Here is a 19,919-nt window from a genome sequence, read left to right as displayed (position 1 = left end):
GCCATAATAAAAAAAATTTAAAAATAGTAGATGTTGGCGTGTATGCAGTGATCAAGGAACATTTCTGCACTGCTGGTGGGAATGTAAACTAGTACAGCTGCTATGGAAAACAGTGTGGAAAAGAAGTCATTATTCGAAAAAGATACTTGCACATGCATGTTTATAGCAGCATCATTCACAACTGCAAAATCGTGGAACCAACCCAAATTTGCAGTGACCTGGATGAGACTGGAGACTATTATTCTAAGTGAAGTAACTCAGGAATGGAAAACCAAAAATTGTATGTTCTCACTTATATGTGAGAGCTAAGCTATGAGGACGCAAAGGCATAAGAATGATACAATGGACTTTGGGGACTTGGGGGGAAGAATGGGAGGGGGATGAGGGATAAAAGACTATAAATATGGTGCAGTGTATACTGCTCGGGTGATGGGTGCACCAATATCTCACAAATCACTAGTGTAAAGAACTTACTCATGTAACCAAATACCACCTGTACCTGAATAACTTACGGGAAAATAAAATTAAAAAATAAAAAGTAAACAAAACAAATCAAAACAAAAGTCTACAGAAGCCGAGGCATGGTGGCATACCTTTAGTCCCAGAACTTTGAGGGTGCCGAGGCAGGTGGATCACTTGAGGTCAGGAGTTTGAGACCAGCCTGGCCAACATGGTGAAACCCCATCTCTACAAAAAATACAAAAATTAGCTGGGCGTGATGGTGTGTGCCTGTGGTCTCAGCTACTTGGGAGGCTGAGGAACGAGAATTACTTAAACCAGGGAGGTGGAGGTTGCAGTGAGCTAAGACTGCACCACTGCACTCCAGTCCCGGCAACAGAGTGAGATTCTGTCTCAAAAACAAACAAACAAAAAACTCTACAGAATAAAAGCCTCCTGGCTGAACAAAAGCAAGTCCTGACTTTGGAGTACCAGAGGGTTGGGGATACATGATCAGGGTTGAAACCACTTTGCCCTTAGCCCAGGATTTGTAATTTTTTTCCATATTTTTTTTAATCAGCTCATCCTTTCAGAACCCGGCTCAGAAAATCTGGGAAAGAAAGAAAAGAAAAAGTTTTAAACCCACCCATCTCTCCCTCTTAAAATAACTAAGGGCAAATTTTCTTTCCTCCAAATTTTTAAAATATAATTTTTCCTAATATACTTGTAAACTCAGTAAAAACAAAAACAAACAAAATTTTTAAAATCCCACAATTTTGCTTTCTGCTTTTACCACTTGAAATTATTTAGTGCTCACTTTCTCCATAATATCAGTTACCACCATTTTCAACAGCAGAAAAATAGTCCATTAAACTGATACACTACATAATTAGCCATTAAGGTAGACATTTAAATTATTTCCAATCTTTTGCTGCTCTAAATGAAAATGTCCACTGGAACATTATGAATATAGCTTTTCCTCTATTTTGGATTATTTCCTTAGAATCCAGTCCTGATTATGTAACTTTTAAAGAACATCAATCTAGAAGTAACCCAATAAAGACAATTCATCACAGATTACTATGTATTGACCAAAACATGTCAACTGAGAGGCAGAATAGTATGTATAAGCTTTGGAGTTACGAATTTGAACTCATCTCATTAGCCACTGGTCTCATCTCAAACAAGCAACTCTAGGATCCTTCAGTTCCACTGTCCTTTTATGGACCAGTGATACAGAACTAATTAAATGCTTTTAGGAATTAGAATGACTCCCTTAACTGTGGGTTCTCCTAATTTTAACTTTTAAAGTCTGGGATTCAGCAAAATCCAAGAAACTTTTTTTGAGCCCTACTATATGCCCTGGTTCTATGTGAGGGACAGGTAAAACACAGAGAAGACTTAGACCCTGCCTTCAAGTGTTAGCAGCCTTGGATGTGAAAAATACTACAAGAGAAGTAGATACAGGCAAAGAAGGGGTGACTTTCAGGGAAAACTTTAAAATGATGGAGTGATTTCCTACGGATAAAAAGTTCATTAAATAGAGAACAGGGGAGGGGGGCCTGCTCCAAGCAAAGGCATAGGAGAGTGAAATAACCATATCACACTGGGGAACTGCTAGGATTTCAGCCTTCATACATGTAAGGTGGAAAGAGAGGAAGAGCAGCAAGATGTAAAGAACAAGAGGGATCACATCACAGGGCTTAGATTTCATCTTCTAGGTCAGTATTTCCAAAGACCAGCATGAAAAATGATTTTAAGTGGCACAAGGACAAAAATATATGTATTTTAAAATATAACAAAATATATTCATATATTATAAAAGGATATAAGTAGAAAACCCACATGTGATTTCACCAATGTTATTACATAGGATTAAGTTAACTAAAGAAGTGGAGTCTTTAAAGAATCATGAAAGTAGTTGAATGATACAGCACCTTTTTCCTTTATGAGGAGACTTAAGGAGTTTTAAGCAAGGGAGTAATATGAACATAGGTTTTAGAAAGCTCCATCTGGTGTAATGAATGAATTAAAATGGTGAAATGCAATGGTAGGGAAACCAGTTAAAAGACTGTTGCAAAGGCCCAGGTCAGATATGGTCAGAATCTGAACTAGGTACTGAGTAATGAGAAGTAAAGTTTTAAGATACTTAGGACATTGGGACTGAGGGATGTGGGGAGTTACTGACTGGGAAACAGAAAGCAGAAGAGTCTTGAATGATTATCTAGAGCTATGGCTTTGAAAACTAGGGTGAATAGAATGAAAAGAAAGATTTTTCTTAGTGTGCACATGTGGATCAGGAGAGAGAAAACAGGAGTGGAACTATTTTAGTTTGGCATGGGTTGAGTTTGTTACTCCAGATGGACACTATAATAATGTAGAAATAGAAATAATAAAGCAAGGAGGTGAAAACTAAGAGATACCTGAAGTAAAGACAAAGCACAGATTATATATGAAGTAGAAATGTTCGGGACAACGATTATATTTTCTTGTCCTGAACACAGGAAAGGTCTTGCTTGACCTTTGGTTATACATTTATAAAGCAGTAAGACAGTGAAGTAAAAAGAGCTCCCCAGAGGACTTTGACTGGGGGAATGGGGTGGAGCCACAGAAGTTCACACCATTGGCAGAGGTGAGGAGCCCAGCCTCTTGAGTTCCTGTGTGGCAAAGTAGGAACAGGTCCCTCTTCCACTGCTGAGGTTTTTCTCTTTTTCCTTTTGCGCCCAATAAATTCCATCATTCTCACCCTTCTATGTGTCCATGAGTCTGATCTTTCCTGGTTGTGTGACAAGAACCCAATTTTTAGATGAATTGAGAAGAAAGTCCTACACCATCTTTGGCGCTCAAATGTGGGGCCTGAGGAAGTGAGGCAGGAAATTAAAGAAAGAAAAATAAAATTAAAAAAGAGAAAAACAAGCTTTCTATATGAGGCTGACTCATCCCAAAGGCAGTAACAGGTAAAGCCCGGACCTGGGTGAAGTCTCGATACCACTCTCAAAGAAGCCAGGGCTCAAAGGATGTGCTCTGGAGACTCTCCCAGCACTCTCTCAACAAAAGGATAAGAAAAAGTAAAGTTCCCCCTTGAATCCCATCCTCCTTCTGTATGATTGTACCTTGCTCCGCAAGTTTTATCAGTTTATAGATACTTGTTTTTTGTAACTAGTAACTTCCAGTATTGTTTTATCTAACCAGCACAGTGAAGGTTATAAGACATGCCTGAGTAGGCCTAGGCTGCGGCCGTCTGGGCACCATAGCGAAGGTTATGAGATAAGCACTTGCAAGGCTCTTTTGAGCAAGCCTAGAAAACAGCCACCTGGGCTGCATAAGCAAGGGTCATATATAATCCTGAATAATGCACCTGTCACAATTTGATTAACTGCCTTTGTTCTGCCTCTGTATCCTTGCTTTCACGCCACTATGCTTTGTGCCACTGTAAGCTTGTTTCAAGCTAGCCCACCCCCTTTTAGAAGTGTGTATAAAAGTCAAGTGCTGTCTTTGTTCTTTCTGGGCCTAGTTTTTGGATGTTAATGTGCTGGGTCTGAGTGCACTCAGTAAAGTTCTCCTGTTTCACCCCGTGGCCTCTCCAGTCCTCCTTCATTCCTGCAACAGAAGGGTGAGTCAAATGGGGACTCAAAACCTCTCACTTTAGTTTCTGAGCCTTTTGGTCTTATGGCATTCCTCTTCTTTTTGGGGTGACAGCAATGGCACCTATTTTTCCTTTTACAATACTGGAGGTGGTCCACAACCACCCCAATGGTCACGGGTGCACTCACAAGACAGTTGGGTGGGTAGCTCCCTGTCCCCACTTCTTTACTGGCTGGGGTACATGGCAGTGTCTGCAGCATGTGTGTGTGGTGTCCAATGGCCACACAGGGCAGGAATGAGCCATAGCCACTGACCAGGCCCCAAGGCGCCAGCAAGGTTGGTTGGTGTTCCTCACCAGGTGCCTACAGAGTCTCCCCCTCCCCCCTCCAGGGAGTCTAGCTCTGTCCCACAGCAATTAAGCTCCTCTCTCTGGTGGAGGAACCATTTGCATAAGAGGATCTTCCCCCAGGCATCCTTATCTCCTCTCCACTCCATCAGCAGTATACTTTTATTTATTTATTTTTTTTTTTTTTTTGAGACAGAGTCTCGCTATGTCGCCCAGGCTGGAGTGCAGTGGCCGGATCTCAGTTCACTGCAAGCTCGGCCTCCCGGGTTTACGCCATTCTCCTGCCTCAGCCTCCTGAGTAGCTGGGACTACAGGCGCCCGCCACCTCGCCCGGCTAGTTTTTTGTATTTTTTAGTAGAGACGGGGTTTCACCGGGTTAGCCAGGATGGTCTCGATCTGCTGACCTCGTGATCCGCCCGTCTCGGCCTCCCAAAGTGCTGGGATTACAGGCTTGAGCCACCGCGCCCGGCCAGCAGTATACTTTTAAAGGAGGTTTTCCTTTTCCTTTTGGAAGACATTTTGCTCTGTTGAGAATGATGAGGATTATTGTTTATATTTTCTGTAGAGTTTTGTGAGAAAGGATTTGTGAGGTTAGTCTTAAGCTGTAACCAATCTGTGTATTTTGCATGTCTTTCTGTATGGTCCATAGCAAACTTTGCTGCAGGCCTCCATCTTGTTTTACATCCTTGGGGGCGTGGCCTGTAACCCCATGGCATGGCTTTGTTTAGCCTGGTGAGGCCCAGATTCATCCTGGCTTAGGAAATGAGTCCTTTCTGGTTTGGTATCTGTATGCCCTTTTGCTATCTGTCAGTTCCCCTAGCCTCTACCAACCACCTTGGATTTTCCTTTCTCTGAGCCTTTAAGTAAAGTTTGAAAGCCAGAAATATTGGCCGCTTGGTGGAGCTAAAGTTAGATAATAAGGGAGTTAAAATAATTTTCTTAAGGAGTGCTCAGCTTAATTAAAAGTGGATATCTAAGTTGTAATTATCTTTATAAGGCCTTTATGTTTTCCTTTTCTTGGACCTTGTTTTGCTGGAAAAAGTGTTTCTTTTCAGTCGACTGAGTTATTTTTCTCCATTTTGCCTTGCCACTTTTAATGCCCGCACAAGAGGGTGGACCTCTGTTTTCCTCATGGAACCCCAGGAATTAAAAGCAGATAGATCCCTCTCCCTGTGATGAAGGATCTTATGGCAACTGGGTTTTCTTCTGCCTGTCTGTGTAGTTACATATGTGTTGTGTGTGATGTCTACAAAAAGTGCTCTAATTAATTGACCTAAAGGAAGATAAGTGCTTGGATCGACTATTTTTTTTAAAGGGAAGATAAAAGCTGTGGTACCTTTTAGTTTATGTGACTTTAATCTTTGAAAAATAAAAACAGCCTCACAGCTTATTGGTAAAATGTAGATGTTGTCAAAATATAAATAGATGGACTAAATTATGCAGTTCAGTTACTAAGTTTGCTTAAAAAAGCAGTTACAAACTGCTTTTTGGTTTTTAAGAACTGTACAACTTTGAAAGGCCTGGGGACATATAAAACTAACCACGCCCTTAATTATACTGGAAGGAGTCAAACCTTAGCTGCACCTAGCACATAATTAAAACAACTTACCAGGTTTTACATTAAAGTTAAAAATTGCTAGGAGTTACCCGCATGACATATAATTCAGACTACTTGAATTGTTTTAGGTAAGATAAAGCTGGCCAGGAGCAGTGACTCACGCCTGTAATCCTAGCACTTAGGTCAGGAGTTCAAGATCAGCCTGGATAACATGGTGAAAACCTGTCTCTACTAAAAATACAAAAATTAGCCAGGCGTGGTGGCATGCACCTGTAATCCCAGCTACTTGGAGGCTGAGGCAGGAGAATCACTTGAACCCAGGAGGTGGAGGCTGCAGTGAGCCAAGATTGCACTAGTGCAGATAAGGCTAAAAGTTCAAACAAGTGGTAAAAAGATTGTAAGAATCTTGCAAAATTAATCTTATATTCAGTATGAAAATACTGACTAAATTCAAAAAGGTATTATATGATTTTTCTGTAAATTGAGCATTGAAACAAAAGCACAACAAGGTACTCTTTTTTTCTGAGATGGAGTCTCACTCTGTCACCCAGGCTGGAGTGCAGTGGTGCAATCTTGGCTCACTGCAACCTCCGCCTCCTGGGTTCAAGAGATTTTTTGTGCCTCAGCCTCCTGAGTAGTTGGGACTACAGGCATGCGCCATCACATCTGGCTAGTTTTTGAATTTTAGTAAAGATGGGGTTTTATCATGTTGACCAGGCTAGTCTTAAACTCCTGACCTCAGGTGATTCACCTGCCTCAGCCTCCCAAAGTGCTGGGATTATAGGCATGAGCCACTGTCCTAAACTCAATTCCAAGCTTCAGGTCAAAGCCCTAGGAAAGAAAACTGGATCTAAGGGATCCAGAGGCAGACGATAACAGAAGTTAAATTGCACAGTGCAGGTGAGCATGGCTAATTCCTGCTGATTAAGCCAAGCCTCCTGTTTTATGGATAAAGGTTGTGCTAATATCCATGGCATAAATGAGGTTTAGAGAACTCCCAGGTTACTGACAGTAGCGGGGATAGAGGCATAGATGAGAGCGGATAATTCCTATTCTCCAGCACCTCCCTGCTTCATGGGTACAAGCTGCTTTGGCACCCATGGGTGTCACCCTGTCATGGTTGCCTGGACTTGGGGATACAAGGACGGAGGAAAGAAAGAGGAACACCTCACTTTCCCTCCCTCACATACCCCAGGTATTTGCTAGGAAGAGACACTTGATCCCCTCTTTCTAGATGAGTAGCCATCCATCTTCAGTTTGTACCCCTTTCGAATGCATCCTGAACCCCTGGGATTCCTTTGAAAAAAGAGAACCTCTTTTTCCTTTCTCCTCCTCTGTCCTCTCTTCACTGATACGTTAATTGTATCTCTGTACTTACTACAGGACACTCCCCTCAGATGCATCCTCCAAACTGGGAAGAGTTAATTTCCCAAACCTTAAACTGGTTGGCACAGGATTCGGCTCAGGGAAAGGGAACCCAGAAGCCTGACATGCTGGCAAAAGGGCTTTTTTTTTGTTTTTTTTTTGTACTAGTGGGGCTTTTGGCCTCCCTTTCCCTGTACAAACTGGTAAAAGGCCTTGGGATTTCTGAGCTGTCCTTACCTCGGCCCTGTTTTGTTTTGATACACGTCTTCTAATAACCCAGTTTGTCTCTTCTTGCCTTCAGGCCATCAAACTCCAAACAGTCATGCAACCAGAGCCTTGGACAAGGGACCCCTTTGCCAAGGACCCTCAGATAGGCCTCTGAGGGAGCTCTGACTGCCTTTTCTCCAAAACAGCACCCCCTGTCAGCAGGAAGCAGTTAAGATAAGTCCTCATCCTTATCCTTACCCTAATGGTAGTTAAATGTATTTCTTTAGAGGGGGAATGAGACAAGCAAGTATAAACGTGTCCCCGGAGAATCTCTAACCGACCTGCACACCAGGAGAACAGGGTGGAGCCATGGAAGTTCGTGCTGTTTGCAGAAGGAAGGCGCCTCACCTCGTGAGTTCCGGTGGTGGGGCAGGAGCCAGGTAACAGGCTTCCCTCTCACTCTGCTGAAAGTTTTTCTCCTTTTCCTTTTTCACCCAGTAAATTCCGGTTTTCTCACCTTACTATGTGTCCATGAGCCTAATCTTTCCTAGTCATGTGACAAGAACTCGGTTTTTAGTTGAACTGAGAAGAAAGTCCTACAATAGTAGGGCTTGTGAAGAAAAGTTATGACTCTTTAAATGTGTCTTCTTTTTTGAGAGTAAGTTACTGAACCAAAAGAAGCATGATTTATAAAGCCTGTAAATACTAATGCTTATTCTCAGCACAGATTACAAGGTACCAACATATAATTAAATAAATGAATTCATCTTTGTAAGATTAGCACATTTTTTCCCCAATGTGCAAGATGGTACAGGATTAGTGACTAATCTGTATTCATTATTCTTTAAAAGAAAGCTATAGTAGCTTAATAGAAACACTATACTCATCTAAATTACTATTTGGTCTTTCAGTACTTATCAATACAGAGCTGTTCCCTCCTCTTTGTTCCCTTAGTACTTCATTATAGCACATAGTATATACTTATTTTAATTTTGCAATTTCATTCCTGCTAAATAAAATTTATAGGAGGCCATTGGTTTCGTCTGAGCTTCTACACCAGGCCCAACAGACCAAACCAAATGGAGTTACTCATGCTGAAGTTCCACACCTTTAAGTGGAAATTAAGTTGCTTATCTGATCTTTTGAGAAGGAGAATGAGAGAGACAATAGCCAAATACCCAAACAAGCCAGTTTTAGCTGGCATGATAAGAGTGTCTCCTCTGCTTTAACCTTTACAAGGAAATTAACTTTGAAACCACCAATCTGCTTTTTTGTTTCTGCTTTCTTTAGCCCCTTTGTGTCTCTAAAGCCAACCTCCTCTGCTCAGCGCATCAGAACGGTCATTCTATTTTATAGGAGGAAGTGTTGTTTGATTCTAGAGTTGCAAATAAAAGCCATGTAAGATCTTTAAACTAAATTTGTCATCTTATTTTTTGACAGTTCTGGCCAACATGGACAAAGGGACTAGAGGGACTTTGCTGACAACTCCTAAAATCCCTTGAGGCATGCAACAGAGACAATGCCCATGTCTTTTGAGGCTCCCGTCTTCTTCAGAGTCTGAGGCTTGTACATCCAAGGTTAGACTTTGCTTTTTTTTTTTTTGAGACGGAGTCTCACCCTGTCACCCAGGCTGGAGTGCAATGGTGCAAGATTGGCTCACTGCAACCTCAACCTCCCGGGTTCAAGAGATTCTCCTGTCTCAGCCTCCCGAGTAGCTGGGATTACAGGCGCACACCACCATGCCGGCTAATTTTTTGAATCTTCAGTAGAAACAGGGTTTCACCATGTTGGCCAGGCTGGTCTTGAACTCCTGAGCTCGTGATCCGCCTGCCTCGGCCTCCCAAAGTGCTGGGAATACAGGTGTGAGCCACTGTGCCTGGCCTAGACTTTGCTCTTTTTGCATAGATCCCCTTGATCATTTTGGTTTCCAATTCCAGGATTAGTTTGTGCTATGAGAGGACACATGAACTTGGGGTGGGTACCAAGGGTTAGTTTGTGCTGTGTGACAGCATATGACCTTTTGGGGTTTGCAGTGGCTTGACAAGTCAGTGGCAAGAGTGGAAGTCACGACAGAAACATAACTTGATCCCGTAGGGAGGTCTCAGGTGTCTGACTGGGTCAGACAGAAATGGGCAATAAATGGCAATTACTGCAGGGGGTGTGAACTCTGGCTTTCAGAAATTCACAGGGATTTTATGTTCTATTATCTTAATTTCTTTTTCTTGTGTGCTTAGGTAGGGAAAAATCATTGGCTGACTTGGTTAAGGGGATCTCAATGCCAAAGCCAGAATGTGATTGGTGGGCATGAGTCAGGCACTTGAGAGCATCAGAATGCTTGCCAGCAAAAAACAGACTCTTGGGTTAGGATAAGCTGGTCATGGAAATGGGTCAGCTTCAAGAAAACTTCTGTGCAAGGAGGGAACATGTGAAAGCATTACATGACCCAATCCTGTGGCATTCCCCTTTTTTTTTTGAGATAAAGTCTCAACTCTGTTGCCCAGGCTGGAGTGCAGTGGTGTGATCACAGCTCACTGCAGCCTCAACCTCCTAGGCTCAAGAGATCCTCCTACCTCAGCCTCCCAAGTAGCTGGGACCACAGACATGTGCCACCATGTCCAGCTAATTTTTTGTAGAGATGGAATCTCCCCTTCTGTCTATAAAGCCAATCTCCTCTGCTCAGCTTATTGGAACATTCTATTTTATAGAATGAGGAGTTGCTTGATTCTACAATTGCAAATAAAAGCCAATTAAGATCTTCAAAGTAAATGTGTTATAATTTTGTCTTTTGACACCCTATTCTCCTATACTAGATTGTGAGCTTCTTAAGAGAAAGGATTGTTTCTTACCTGTACATCATCAGTGGCCAATAATGCCTGGCACAGTGTTGGGGCTTAATCAGTATTAATTGAATATATCAATAAAGCACAAAATAGGGATATATAAACAAGTAACATTTAATACTATTTTAGGCACTGCGTTAAAGTTTGCTTGCATTATGTCATTTAATCTTAAAACAACCTTTAAAGGTGAGGAAACTGGCTTAGGAGAGGGTATTCATGATTATCTGACATCCAGAAGCCTCCTACTCACTCCAGTGTTGGCTGCTTTGCTTCTCAGAAATAAGACGAGTCAGAGACAATCAGGATTAAACCATTGGAAGAGATGGTGCTCTTCTTCTGAGGTCTGTAATGGTTATAAGCCAGACTGCCTAAGTTCAGAGGCCAGCTCTGTCGCGTATTTTGTGTGTGCCCCTGCTGAACCTTTATTAATATCAGTCGTAGCAGTAGTGGTCCTTTCCCTGCTGAATTGAACAGATCCCAGCATACTGCACTCTGCTCCAAAACTGAGTCGCGTATATAGATTTCAAAACATCATATTGTACATGTTAAACATACAATTTTATGTCAATTAAAAACAAATTAGGAAAAAAAAAAAACCAGGCAGAGAGCAGTGACTCGCCTGTAATCCCAGTGCTTTGTGGGGTTCAGGTGGGAGGACCGCTTGAGCCCAGGAGTTCAAGGTTACAGTAATCGCCACTGCACTCTAGCCTGGGCGACAGAGCTAGATAGACCCTCTTTTTTATTGAGACGGAGTCTCACTAATGGCGCGACCTCGGCTAGCCACAGCCTCCGCCTCCCGGGTTCAAGGGATTCTCCTGCCTCAGCCTCCCAAGTGGCTGGGATTACAGGCATGCGCCACCACGCCCAGCTAATTCGGTAATTTTAGTAGAGAGAGGGGATTTCGCCATGTTGGTCAAGCTGCTCTCGAACTTCCGACCTCAAATGATCCGCCCGCCTCGGCCTCCCAAAGTGTTGGGATTACAGGCGTGAGTCACCGCGCCCGGCCGACCCTGTCTCTTAAAAAAAAAAAACAAAAAAAAAACAAAAAAAAAAAACAAAAAAAAAAACGGGGTCATCTTTCCATCCGTTTTCTAACGGTTTGAATCTCAGGACTAAGTATTCCTAGGCCCCTGTTGCTTACGCTGCCGTGTGGTGCCCAAGGGAGCTTTTATTCTGAGATTGGCTGGTTGGGGTATGGAGAAACAATCAAAGGCTCTGTTGCCGCAGGCGTGTTTCTGACTGTGAGTCCTGCTCCCGCCCCATGCCCAAGGGTGCCCAGACTCACCAGCGCGGGACGCGGCTCCCTACCCGGCAGGCGCCGGCCTCCCGGCGGCCCGCGCAGGGCCCCAAGCGTGCGGAGGCGCGCGGCGCAGCTCCTCAGCATGGCTCCCGGCCGCGCGGGCGCGCTTGCTCTAGCCCCGGACGGCGCACACTACCTCTGCCACACGACCGCTCGTCCGAGTTAACCCCTGGGGTGGACGCAGGGCGGAGCTTGGCGAAGAGGCGGTGCGCACTACAGGCGGCGGGCTGGCAGGGGTGTGAGGCTGGCGGAGTCCGGGGAGGGCATCGCTGTGTCTATCTTTTAGTTCCGGTCTTTTCTTTCCGAAGACTTCCCGCTGCGGCCAAGCGTCGGACCACTGCTGGGGCTTGTTAAAGGCAAGGGAAGCGCGGCCGGAGCACAACCGGATTACCGCCTTGGGCCCCTCAGCCCCGGAACCCGCGCTCCAACTGGAGGCTCTGCAGTCATCCTTCCCGCGTGACCCAGGGCGAACGCAGTGCTCCGTGTCCCCAAGTAGTTATCCCTCCCGCGGGACTGAATTCCCTGGGGCGGGTGGGAGCGCACGCTAGAAGTGGTATGAATAAAGTGTTTTATTGAAGGTCGTGGACAAGTCTCTGGGACAGGGTGGATAGTGCTGGTTTATATAAGGCAGTCTGGGCACAAAGAGCATTTATACGATTGAAAAGCTGCTTTCCCTGCCAATAGCCCCATACCCTCCCCAGGAGCTTGCGCCTTAGAAGACTCTTGTTATGTAAACTGACAGTTAAATTATATTACAAACGAAGGTAATGGATACTAAAAAGGTAATAGGTATTGTAACTATTTTACTGTTATCAATGCTTTTGAGGTTATTTACCTCTCTTGTATTCGTATGGTGGGAATACTAGGCGCATACCTTCGGAACTTCGAATTCAGTAACCTCACTGGGACCTTGAAATCGGACTGGGTTGGAGTATTCCCATTACTCAGATACTGCAAATCCGGGCCATCCTACCCCTTTAAGTGCTTACCAGTATGCCATAGCCCTAGTCCATCAGAAGGTGAAGACTCTAATGGTTTTGTTTTGTTTTGTTTTGTTTTGTTTTTTGAGACAGTCTCGCAGAGATATCGCTATTGCCCTTCAGCCTGGGCAACATACGGATGCCCCATCTCAAAAAAGCAATAAATTAAAAAGAAAACTCCAACGACCTGAATGCATTAGATATTTTGTGTTGATTCCTTTCCCATGAACAATTCCAGCAGTTTGTCTAGATATATTCCACCTAGATATATTTTAAGCCTACACTATTAACCGGGGGAAGGTGTAACATTCTGAGACAAAGGGAATTGGAGAGAGAAGGCAATGCAGTTAGGAGGGGCCCTTGGAATCCCAGAGCTACGGAACCGAAGACCAGGCATAAATGATGGATATTGAGATTCTGTAATTCTAAGAGGTTGCATTCTGATATCTCCTAACCCCCCCCCCCACCACATTCCCTTTATCTCAGTTGTCTTCCTTTTGAATATATTAATAGTATTGCAGTTTCCTGGTGGCAGGGATGGGGTCAGATTGCCTTATTAATTGTAACAATGCGCACATAGTGCTTGAATACTTATTTAGCAGCAAGAATCCAAAGTATCTTTGGTGTCCGTTGTCTTCCCATGTTGTGCATGCAGATGGAGGCACAAGTATAACGTAAACCTCTAAAATTGAGATGACTACTGTTAATTAATAGAAAAGTTTATTCAGGTAACTTAAAATTGCATCTATTTACAACTTACAGTATAGTCGTCAATCAAAACCTATAGACTTCAACCCTACTAAGATTGTCTATATGATTAATGTACCAATAGCTCACCTAATAGCTTCCTTTTGTTTTTTTTTTTTTTTTTGAGACGGAGTCTCGCTCTGTTGCCCAGGCTGGAAGTGCAGTGGCACGATCTTGGCTTACTGCAACCTCTGCCTCCAGGGTTCAAGCGATTCTCCCTGCCTCAACCTCCCGAGTAGGTGGGATTACAGGTGCGTGCCACCACATCTGGCTAATTTTTATATTTTTGGTAGAGATGGGTTTTCACCATGTTGGCCAGGCTGGTCTCGAACTCCTGACCTCAAGTAATCCACCCACCTCCCAAAGTACTGGGGTTACCAACATGAGCCACTGCACTTGGCACCCATCAGTTTCTTAAAAGACCTTAGACTTAGGGCAATTATAGGTCAGTTACACTGAGTTTAAACTTCGTTAAATTTTAACTCTAAATTTTTCAAGTAGAGGCAGTGCATTTAGCTAAGTCATCCACACTCTTGCAAGGCTTACTCTGGGATATTCGTGTTGACAGCACATATAAAATGTCTGGTCAGATTTGGAAGAGGAAGGGCAGGTTACAGTCTAGAAATAGGATTGATAAGCTATGGAAGTGGAGGAGTTTGAAGCTTGTATGGTTTAGACGAACAAATGTTCAATCTTGATAGAACTATGCTTTGAATAAGCCAATGATACAAAACTTAATAGTCTTCTCACCATTCTTTAATTTTGTAGACAGCTTTATTGAGGTATAGTTAACATGGGATGGGCACGGTGACTCATACCTATAATCCCAGCACTTTGGGAGGCTGAGGTGGGTGGATCACCTGAAGTCAGGAGTTTGAGACTAGCCGGGCCAACATGGTGAAACCCCGTCTCTACTAAAAATACAAAAATTAAGGCCGGGTGCAGTGGCTCACTCCTGTAATCCCAGCACTTTGGGAGGCCGAGGCGGACAGATCACGAGGCCAGAAGATCGAGACCATCCTGGCTAACATGGTGAAACCCTGTCTCTACGAAAAATACAAAAAATTAGCCAGGCGTGGTGGTGGGTACCTGTAATCCCAGCTACTCGGGAGGCTGAGGCAGGAGAATGGCGTGAACCTGGGAGGTGGAGCTTGCAGTGAGTCGAGATCGCGCCACTGCACTCCAGTCTGGGTGACAGATGGAGACTCTGTCTCAAAAAAAAAAAAAAAAAAAAAAATAGGCTTGGTGGCACATGCCTGTAATCCCAGCTACTTGGGAGGCTGAGGCAGGAGAATCGCTTGAATCTGTCAGGTGAGGGTTGCAGCGAGCCGAGACTGCGCTGTTGTACTCCAGCCTGGGCAACAAGAGCGAAACTACATCTCAAAAAAAAAAAAAAAAAGTCCAGGGGCAGTGGCTCATGCCTGTAATCCCAACACTTTAGGAGGCTGAGGCAAGTGGATCACAAGGTCAGGAGTTCGAGACCAGCCTGACAAACATAGTGAAACCCCATCTTTACTAAAAATACAAAAATTAGCTGGGCATGGTGGCATGAACCTGTAATCCCAGCTACTCAGGAGGCTGAGGCAGGAGAATTGCTTGAACCCGGGAGGCAGAGGTTGCAGTGAGCCAGGATTGCACCACTGTGCTCCAGCCTGGGTGACAAAATGAGACTCCGTCTCAAAAAAAACAAAAAACATAAAAAAGAGATAGTTGACATAAACTGAACATATTTAAAGAATACAATTGGATGTTTTGATACAAGTTTACACTCATGTAAACATCACCATAATTAAGATAATGAGCATATCTATTATCCACAAATTTGCTCATGCCTTTTTGTAAACCCTCCCTTCTATCCTATAGTACTTTCTGTCACCGTAGATTAATTTGCATTTTCTAGAGTTTTGTATAAATGAAATTATATAGTATGTACTTTTTGTGGTCTGGATTTTTTAAATTCACTATAACTATTTTGAGATTCATCCATGTTTTGCTTATGTCAAGAATTTATTTTTTAAAATTGCTGAGTAGTATTCCATGGAATGGATGTACCACAGTTTTTCTGTTCACCCATGGATGAGCATTTGGTTTATTTCCAGTTTTTGTGAATTACAAATATAGCTGCTGTGAGTACAAGTCTTTGTATGGATATATGCCTTCTTGTCTCTTGGGTAAATATCTAAGAGTGGAATGGTTGGATCGTGTGGTAGATGTATGTTTAACTTTTTAAGAAACTGCCAAACTTTTCCAAACTAGTTGTATCATTTTACCAGCAGTGTATAAGGATTTCAGTTCCTCCACATCCTTGCCAACCTTTGGTATGTTCAGTCTTCTATATTTTAGCTATTGTAACTAGATGTGTGTAAGTATTTTATTGTGGCTTTAACTGGCATTTTCCTAATGATGAATAATGTTGGACATCTGTGGGCTTATTTTTCATCTGTGTATCTTCTTCATTGAAATGTATATTTAAATATTTTGCCCATTTAAAATAATGAGGTATTTGTATTCTTATTATTGCACTTTGTGTGTTTCCCTCTGATAACCGTTTCACATCTAAATTTTAAATTAAATTTCAAACCTTGCATTTATAAGAAAACTGAATGACAATGTGATGCTGGCCACTTTAATATTTCTTGCTACATTTTTCTTGGATTTGTTGTCATCAGTCTCTTGGAAAGGATTTATTCTTGAATTGTTATCCATGGGGCAAGGCACCAAAATGAGTCTCCGGATGGGTGAAGGGTCCCTCTTCCCTTTCAGTAGTGGAAGAAGGGTGACTGTGAAAGAGGTTGAAAACAGGAATCACAGGCTCATTTTTAGTGATATTTAATGATATTTTAGTGATATATAAATTCCTCAAATTTATCTGCATCATTAGTATTTTAACATTATGCACAGAGTTACTGTGTGGTTCTTTTTTTTTTTTTTTCTTTTAACCATCATACAATATGTCCATGTAATGTTGTGTGGTTCTTGAAGTCATTTTAATCACATGGGGGAGAGGGAGATTTCTACTTGAGGCAGTGTCAGGTAGATGGTATTGTCATTTACTACCTGTCATATACTCTAGCTGCACAGGTCTCCTTTCCGCTCTTGGAGCGCCCCAGGCTCTTTCCTGCCCAAGGGCCTTCTTGTGTGTTGATGCTCTGCTTGTAATGCTCTTTCCCCCTACTCTTTCCTAGCTAACTCCTACTAAATTTTTGGCGTCAGCATAATTGCCACTTTCTTAGGGAGGCCTTCCCTGAACAAAGTGCTTACTAGGTTTCAAACAGTATGCTAAGTGCTTTATATACATGATTTTATTTAATCTGAATTAGGTCCTCATTAAATTATCTCAGAGTGCTGAAACTTTTCCTTTAAAACAATTATTACAGTTTGTAGTTAAATATATATTCGTGTGCTGCCTGTCTCTCTGAGGAGACTATGGGCTTTTTCCATGTCTCTTTGGTGTACCCATGCATCCTCAGTGACATGCAGATCTTAGACACTCAAAAATAATTGTTGAATGAACTAATGAGTGGGAAACATTTGGAAGGAGGGCTGAGATCTTCTTTTCTCTCTCAACTTTTTCTCTTTAATTATCTCATCAATTCCCATGGTTTAAATACCTTTTATTTGCTGATGAATCTTAACTTTGTATCTCTAGTTCAAAGTTCTCTTCATTTAGTCATCAGGATAATCATGTGAGAGTACCATTATTATCCTTATTTTACAGGTGAAACATCTGGAGAAAATTATATATTCCCATGCTATCTTCAAATGTAGGGTTTCATGGATGTTATGATATATTCCTAAGAAAGTTCTGCTATATCATTGTCATTACAGAGTGCTGCAGCACCATAAGACAGGGTGAACATTAAAAAAAAAATTAAAAACACAGAGTGCTGGGTTGGTCTTTTTCAACATTGCTTTGTCGAATTCAGAGTTAAGGGCATCTGTAGGATTTGTTATGTAAAGACACCTGGATTGACAGACCAACCAAGCTGTTACATAAAGATTCTGGTCATGAGTGAGGTGGGATGAACTGGATAAGCAGCAATCTTTACAGAATTCTAACTTAAGAAAGCTTATTTTCGCCTTGGTATACTGTGAATAATAAAAAAGTATCATTTGTAAATACTTACAAATGCTTAATGTAGATTTTGAGTCACCAAAATGTGACTAAAGGAACAAATCCACGTCTGTAGTTGTGGGATCACTGCAGGCCAGACTTCCTTTAGTATCGTATGAAACCATTTAGAGTTGACACTAATTCAAATATCTTAAGAGTCTCAAAAAGAAAACCTACAATAGATGAATAATGAAACTGTCCTTGTACAAGTTACTAAATCCCTGAGCAGGTAAAGTACTAGCTAAGTCTTGAGGGACAAGTTGGAGTTGGCCCAGCAAATGAGACAAGAGAGGACATTGCAGGTTCTATGTCAAAGGACAGCCTGAAGTCACCTGGCAAGATCAGGACACTACTGAGAGTTTCTGTGGAGTTTGGGCATCCAGTAAGAGGGGGATGTGGTGAAAGATGAGGCTGAAAAGGCTGGAGAAGCAGGCTGGGACTTCAAGATCCCAAAGGACTCTATTCTCCTATGTGTGCTTAGAGATCACTCTGGAGGCAATGGAGAGCTACAGGAAGACTGTTAGTAGAGGACTGGCATTATCTGATTTGAAGAATCATGATAGAGGCTATAAGGAAATTGCACTGGAATCAAGGAAACATTTGAGTGCTTTGTGGGGGTTGGTAGAGTGAGGGGATTTGGTAATGGATGAGGCCAAGGGCAAGGGAAAGAAGGAGGACTAAGATGTCATCCAGGTTTCTTGGACTACAAATAGCGGAGGTAGTCTTTAGAAAGGTAAAAGGAGGAGTATGTTTGGGGGCACAGGGAAGAAAACTGAGTTCTTTTCTGGATATGTTGTGTTGAAGTATCTACCACAGGCCGGGCGCGGTGGCTCAAGCCTGTAATCCCAGCACTTTGGGAGGCCGAGGCGGGCGGATCACAAGGTCAGGAGATCGAGACCACAGTGAAACCCCGTCTCTACTAAAAATACAAAAAATTAGCCGGGCGCGGTGGCGGGCGCCTGTAGTCCCAGCTACTCAGGAGGCTGAGGCAGGAGAATGGCGTGAACCCAGGAGGCGGAGCTTGCAGTGAGCCGAGATCGTGCCACTGCACTCCAGCCTGGGCAACAGCGTGAGACTCCGTCTCAAAAAAAAAAAAAAAAAAAAAAAAAAAAAGAAGTATCTACCACAGAGATAATAGAATAGTTTGGAACTTAAGATGAAGACCTGAAAATGTCCTTTGTTTAGAACACAGAACATATTAGAGACATCAGTAAGAGCAGCTGAGGTGAGGAGGCGAGGCTGGAGGAATGAGTGGGAGGTAAACATACAAACAGGAGTAGATTGACTACTCTTTAGACCTCTTATAGTGAGAAGAGAGGACAGCAGCCAGAGGTGAAGAAAGGATTGTTTTTAAAGAAACATGGTTCTTTCTTTTTTTTAAATACTGAAAGTCTACAGATCAAGTTTGATGAGACTAAATTTATGTTGCAAAGATATTAGTCTTATACTGTTTATCTTCGATAGAAATGGGGATGACTATAAAGAAAATAATTATGTTTCTGAAGAAAAACTATAGTACACCTGTTATTAGGTTGTACTCCTATTCATTGTTTTCAAATTTTTATCTACCTGTGTACTGGACTGGATCCCGTATTCTAGTTTCCTTCAGTATCTGGCTATAATTTTCCAGCTAAGAACAAGAATTGCTCTGTTCCTAAAGCCCCAAAGCTGAAGCTGGACAACTCAATGTAAATTTTAAGGGACAAGCCTCATGCCTGATGTGTGGACCATATCAAGTTCACCAAACTGCCTGATGCTATAACCAGAGACATTCAAACTGCAAACCCACATGAGTTGTTAACCTTATCATGGGGAGTTTTTCTCAAGACTGTCAGAATAGCTGAGTGCGATGGCTCATGCCTGTAATCCTAGCACTTTGGGAGGCTGAGGCAGGTGAATTGCTGAGCCCAGGAGTTCGAGACCAGCCTGGGGAACATGGCAAAACCTTGACTCTACAAAAAATACAAAAATTAGCCAGGCACAGTGGTGCATGCCTGCAATCCCGGCTACTCAAAAGGCTGATGTGGGAGGATGACCTGAGCCCAGGAAGTGGAGGCTGCAATGAGCTGAGATCATGCCAATGCCACTGCCACTGCACTCCAGCCTGGGTGACAGAGCCAGACCCTGTCTCCAAAAACAAACAAACAAATAAACAAACAAACAGCCAAAACTGTCGGAACAAGACCCTGCCATAATGAGACTATTATTTCCCTTAATTTTTCCTTGTTTATGCCTGTCTTTTTTGTCTGGCAGAATAATGCCATAGTTAGAAGTTCACAATCAGTAGCTTCTGTGGGTGACTTGCAAATTGTCATTCCATACTTTAACTCAGTCATGAGATTTTCTATTAGCTGAACAAGAAGGAATCGTTGCAGTCGCTAACACTTCTTGTTGCACAGGGATAAATACATCAGGTATCATAGAGACTGGGTTGAACAA

The 19,919-nt window shown here is 42.7% G+C and overlaps 1 protein-coding gene across 6 annotated transcripts in view; it reads right to left on the bottom strand.

Moving 5' to 3' along the window:
- The window catches only part of THEM4 (thioesterase superfamily member 4), a 53,539-nt gene extending 41,706 nt beyond the window's left edge, over positions 1 to 11,833 (bottom strand). For all 6 annotated transcript variants that reach the window (XM_077946744.1, XM_015152327.3, XM_077946742.1 and 3 more), the window contains exon 1: positions 11,625 to 11,833. In XM_077946744.1, the coding sequence (XP_077802870.1) occupies positions 11,625 to 11,723 (99 nt within the window). In that variant the 5' untranslated portion in view covers positions 11,724 to 11,833. The remainder of the gene's footprint in view (positions 1 to 11,624) is intronic.
- Positions 11,834 to 19,919: the final 8,086 nt, after the last annotated feature.

This window comes from Macaca mulatta, chromosome 1, assembly GCF_049350105.2.
Source record: "Macaca mulatta isolate MMU2019108-1 chromosome 1, T2T-MMU8v2.0, whole genome shotgun sequence".
Lineage (NCBI taxonomy): Eukaryota > Metazoa > Chordata > Mammalia > Primates > Cercopithecidae > Macaca > Macaca mulatta.
The sequence above is the reverse complement of the archived record's forward strand: the minus strand, read 5'-3'. Positions and strand labels throughout refer to the sequence as shown.